The following is a 5081-nucleotide window of genomic DNA, read 5'->3' as shown; positions in this document are numbered from 1 at the left end:
GCTGCGTGCTCCCACGTGTTCCCCCCCCCCCACCTCGGCCCCGCCGCGTGCTGCAGCCGCACGCTGCCTGCTTCTCTCCCTGCTCCACGGGAGGTGCTTCCCCTGCTGCCTCCGTGGGCTCGCTGATGAGCCGTAATTAGGTTAAATCGAGAGCAAGCGCTTCTAACCCACGTTGAACTGGAGAGCGCCGCTGCTTTGCCGGCTCTGCCGAAGGACGGTGCCCGTCAGCCCGTCTGCTTTTCCCATCGCATCAGCTGCTGCAGCTGAGCCCCTCTCCCCAGCAGCCCCTGCTGCCCCCCGAGCGCTGAGCCGCCCCGTGCAGCCCCATGGGGAGGCTGCGTGGAGCTGCCCCGTCCCCAGGGTGAGTTGTGCAGGGTCCGTTACTCGCCCGGAGCCCCGTCCCCTTTGCAGAGCAGCTCAGCTCCCCAGCCCCACGCAGGGCACCCGTCGGTGCCCGTCCTGCCCCGTGGCCGTGCCGGGATCCGTCCGCCCCATCCTCGCTCTGCTCCTCACCCCTTTGCCTTTGTACCCGCAGTCAAAATCGAGGAACCCGTCTCCATGGAGATGGACAATCACATGTCAGACAAAGATGACAGTTGCTATGACCACGCCGAGGCCGCGTTCAGTGACGACGAAGAGGAGCTGAACAGCAAAGGTGAGGGCTGCGCCGCGCCAGCAGCTGGGACGGCCCCGGGAAGCAGCCAGCCCTGAGCAACGCCTCCCGCACGGCCCCGGCCCGTCAGCAGCGGGGATCCCCTGCTCCAGGCAGAGCCGGGTCTCAAGAACCGGGTTTCCTTTTGCAAGAGGCGCTCAGCCCCGCGCTCTGCTGCTTGCCGGGCTTTGCGGGGCTGACGCAGCTCTGTGCTCCAAGGAAAGCGCTTGGCCTCATCTCATAGGGTCATAGAATGGCCTGGGTTGAAAAGGACCCCAAAGGTCGTCGAGTTTCAACCCCCTGCTGAGTGCAGGGCTGCCCAGCACCAGCCCAGGCTGCGCAGAGCCACGTCCAGCCTGGCCTTGAATGCCTCCAGGGATGGGGCATCCACAACCTCCCTGGGCAACCTGTGCCAGCATCACCACCTAAGTGCCACCATTCCTCCTAAGATCCAACCTAAACCTGCCCTGTCTCAGTTTAAAACCATTCCCCCTTGTCCTGTTGCTGTCCACCCTTGTGATCAATCGTTCCCCTCCTGTTGTTATGCTCCCTTCAAGTATTGGAAGGCCGCAGTGAGGTCTCCCCGGAGCCTTCTCTTCTCCGAGCTCAACGAGCCCAGTTCCCTCAGCCTTTCTTCCTAGGAGAGGTGCTCCGTGCTCTGCTCATCTTGGGGGCCTCGTCTGGACCCGTCCCGAGAGCCGAGAGTCCTCTGGGCTCAGCAGAGCCGAGCAGAGGGGGGCAATCCCGTCCCTGTCCCTGCTGCCCACTCCTCTTTTAATGCAGCCCAGAACCGAGTTGCCCTGCTGGGCTGCAGCACCCGCTGCTGCCTCATGTCCAGCTCCTCGCCCCCCAGGACCCCCGGGTCCTTCTCTGCAGGGCAAGGATCTCCTTGCGTGGTGCTTGGCCCCACGGCTCAGCGCCGTCCATGGCAGCTCTCTGCGCCCTCCCCGCTCCATCACCCCGCTCTGCGTGGCGGGCAGTCCCCGCTGCAGCCGCGGTGCGGGGCGGGTTCTTTGGGAGCAGGGTGTTTCTGTTCCCAGGCTTCTCGTTGCTCGGCCGCACGCTTTTCATTGCCCTCACTGGGGGCCCCCGCGAGCCCCTCTCATTGCCGTGGGGCTGAGGAGGCTGCACGAGGCTGGAATCCTGCTTCTGGCTCCGTGGGGCTGGAGGAGGCCTCTGCAGCGGGTCCTGGTCCCAGTGCTCGGGCTCTGGGGGCTCGTGCTGCCCCGGGCTGCTCCCGTGGGCGGTGGGATGGGATGCGGGATGCGGCACCGCCTGCGGCGCTGCTGGCAGCTGGAAGGGGTGCGGGGTCGGAAGAGACAAGGGATCCCATCCCTTGCCCCATCCCGCGGTCACAGCTCCCTTGGTGAGGGCCGCTGCGTCGGCCCTGGTTTCTGCGAGCCGGGATGAAGCTGGTGGGTGCAGGCCCGGGGGAAACGTTCAGAGCATCTCAATCCCGGGGTCCTGAACGTCTGCGCCCTGTGAGCAACCCGTGCCTGCGGGCACGTGGAGACCCGGGCACGGCATCGCTTCTGGGAGCACAGCGCCGTGCCTGCATCCCCTCCTGCTCCTGGAGCACAGATGCTTCCCCCGGTTCCGAGGCGGGGAGGCTGCACCGCGCACGGGGACGCGCCGCGTGTCCCACCCCGCAGCCCTGCACGGCCCCGCAGGGATCCCAGGGCCGCTTCCTCCGTTGCAGGGAAGAAGAGGGAGTTCAGGTTTCATCCGATCAAAGAAACCATCGTGGAGGAACCCGTGGACATCACGCCGTTCCTGGACCAACTGGACGAGTCGCTGAAGGAGAAGGTTCTGCAGCTGCAGAAGGGGAGGTCGGTGCTGGGCTGCGCGTTGTCCCACGCCGGCATCGTTGGGGCACGGTCCCTGCAGAGCTCGCAGCGCTGCTCGCCCCAGGAGCCCTCCCCTCCGGGCTAACGCAGCCCCGTGGCTCCCGGTGTTGAACCCACAGAGGTTCAATCCCTGCCTGGTTCCGAGCAGAGCCCTGGGACGGCTCAGGCTCGGGATGGGACGCAGCAGCCGCTCGCTGCTGCACCAGTGGTGGGAAGGCAGAGGGTTTGGGGCTGCGTCCTTCCCTGCTGTCAGAGCCATGGGGCCCTCGGTGCATCCCTGCCCGGGCCGTGCACGCTCTGCACGGGGATGGAGCCGCTCCCCATCTCCGCTCCCAGCGCCCTTGGGATGAGCTCCACCTACAGAAAGCTCCGGCAGCAGCTCTTCATTTCCAGGCCTTGGCTTAGCGGGCTGCTTTAACCTCATTTGTGGCTCGTGGCTTTAAGCGCGTTTCATCGGGTGCTTTCCGCCCCTCAGTTTGTCTGTCTTGCCAACACCTCGGCCCCTTTTCTAACCAGGCGCATTCCCCTGGCTCTGTGCAGTCTGCACTTTGGGGCCGTGCCTTCCTCCAAGCCCAGCAGCAGAGCGGGGCCAGGGCCACCCCCACCCCCAGCCCGGGTCCCGGGTGCTCCCCAGCAGAGCCAGCTCAGCGCAAACCCCCCCCCCCACCTCGTCCCTCACTCTCGGTATCTTCCTCTCTAACTTGGATTTCCTCTTGTTTTTCTGCTCCAGCGATACGGAAGCGCAGTGTGAGGTCATGCAGGAAATCGTGGATCAAGTCCTGGAGGTAACGGGCTCCGCGTGGGCCCCGCGTGGGGCTGAGCTCAGCGGGGATGGGGACGCGATGCGGAGCTCCACGGTGCACGGGGTGGGGGGGGGCTTGGTGGGGCCCAGCTCTGCAGCTCCCGAGCAGCTCGGGGGCCGCTGTGTCCCCACGTGGGGCAGGCAGGGCACGAGCATCTCCCCGTTCTCAGCCCTTCCTCCCTCCCCGCCAGGAGGACTTTGACTCGGAGCAGCTGTCGGTGCTCGCCTCCTGCCTCCAGGAGCTGTTCAAGGCTCACTTCCGCGGCGAGGTTTTGCCGGAAGAAATCACGGAGGAGTAAGGATTCGCGTCCCCCCCCCCCCCCCCCGTTTTCGCCCCGGAGCTCGGGCTTTCCCCAGTGCTGACAGCAGCAGCTCTGCGGCACTGCGGGGTTCGGCACGGAGCTGCCCGGCGCATCTCGCACCCTGGGGCCGTCCCCCACCTCTGCCGGTGTCAGAGCTCCCTCCAGGCTGAGCCCGGCCCGGCTGCTCGGTGCCCTGCTCCCTTCTTGCTGGGCGTTACCGGGGCTGGGCTCGCAGCAGAGCGCTGAGGCTCCTCGAGGACCCGTCCCCGTCAGCTGGGGCTGAGCCCCGGTGGCTGCAGCAGCAGCAGCAGATCGTGCCCGGAGCTCCGGCCCCGTTTGCTGAGGGCGCCCGCCGGGCTCTGATGGCCGCGTTTGTCTCGCAGGTCTCTGGAGGAGTCCGTGGGGAAACCGCTCTACCTAATATTTAGGTAGGTCTGCTCTGAGACGGCCCAGCCCCGGCCTTCTTGTTTGCTTCCCCAGTGGGTGTCCCACCCCCAGCATCTCATTCCCAGCATCCCATTCCTAATGTGTGCCCCATTCCCAATACCCCATCCCCAGTGGGTGTGTTCCACCCCATATCCCATCCCCTGTATCCCATCCCCAGTGTGTGTCCCATCGCAGTGTCCCATTCCCAGTGCGTGTCCCATCCTGGTGTCCCACTCCAGTGTCCCATCCCCATGTCCCGGACCCAGTGAGCGTGTTCCACCCCATATCCCATCCCCAATGTCCCATTCCCAGCGTGTGTCCCATCCCGGTGTCCCATCCCCATATCCCATCCCCATATCCCATCCCCATATCCCATCCCCAGCGTGTGTCCCATCCTGGTGTCCCACCCCAGTGTCCCATCCCCATATCCCATCCCCAATGTCCCATTCCCAGTGTGTGTCCCATCCCCAATGTCCCGTCCCCAATGTCCCATTCCCAGTGTGTGTCCCATCCCCAGCGTCCCATCCCCAGCATCCCATTCCCAGTGTGTGCCCCATTCCCAATATCCCATCCCCAGTGGGTGTGTTCCACCCTATATCCCGTCCCCAGTGTCCCATCCCCAGTGTGTGTCCCATCGCAGTGTCCCATCCCCATATCCCATCCCCAGCGTGTGTCCCATCCCCAATGTCCTGTCCCCAATGTCCCATCCCCATTGTGTCCCACCCCAGTGTCCCATCCCCATTGTGTCCCACCCCAGTGTCCCATCCCCGATATCCCAACCCCAGTGTGTGTCCCACCTTGATATCGCATTCCCAGTGTGTGTCCCATCCCCGATGTCCCATTCCCAGTGTGTCCCATCCCCATATCCCACCCCCAGCGCGTGTCCCACCCCGTATCCCGTCCCCAACGTCCCATCCTTTGCCCCACCTCCCCCCCCCAGGAACCTGTGTCAGATGCAGGAGGATAACAGCGGCTTCTCGCTGCTGCTGGATCTGCTGTCGGAGCTCTACCAGAAGCAGCCCAAGATCGGGTACCACCTCCTGTACTACCTG

General features: G+C 65.2%; 2 protein-coding genes across 2 annotated transcripts in view; one reads left to right on the top strand and one right to left on the bottom strand.

Annotated features, from left to right (window-relative positions):
* The window catches only part of LOC110388003 (feather keratin 2-like), a 906242-nt gene that overhangs the window by 227430 nt on the left and 673731 nt on the right, over positions 1–5081 (bottom strand). The window lies entirely within an intron of this gene.
* The window catches only part of INTS3 (integrator complex subunit 3), a gene marked incomplete at its 3' end in the record, with an annotated part of 24490 nt that extends 19409 nt beyond the window's left edge, over positions 1–5081 (top strand). The window contains 6 exon segments of the mRNA XM_021376628.1: positions 536–655; positions 2352–2481; positions 3230–3284; positions 3493–3596; positions 3987–4031; positions 4970–5081. Of these exon segments, the coding sequence (XP_021232303.1) occupies positions 536–655; positions 2352–2481; positions 3230–3284; positions 3493–3596; positions 3987–4031; positions 4970–5081 (566 nt within the window).

Source organism: Numida meleagris, chromosome 24, assembly GCF_002078875.1.
Source record: "Numida meleagris isolate 19003 breed g44 Domestic line chromosome 24, NumMel1.0, whole genome shotgun sequence".
In the NCBI taxonomy this organism is placed as follows: Eukaryota; Metazoa; Chordata; class Aves; order Galliformes; family Numididae; genus Numida; species Numida meleagris.
The sequence above is the reverse complement of the archived record's forward strand: the minus strand, read 5'-3'. Positions and strand labels throughout refer to the sequence as shown.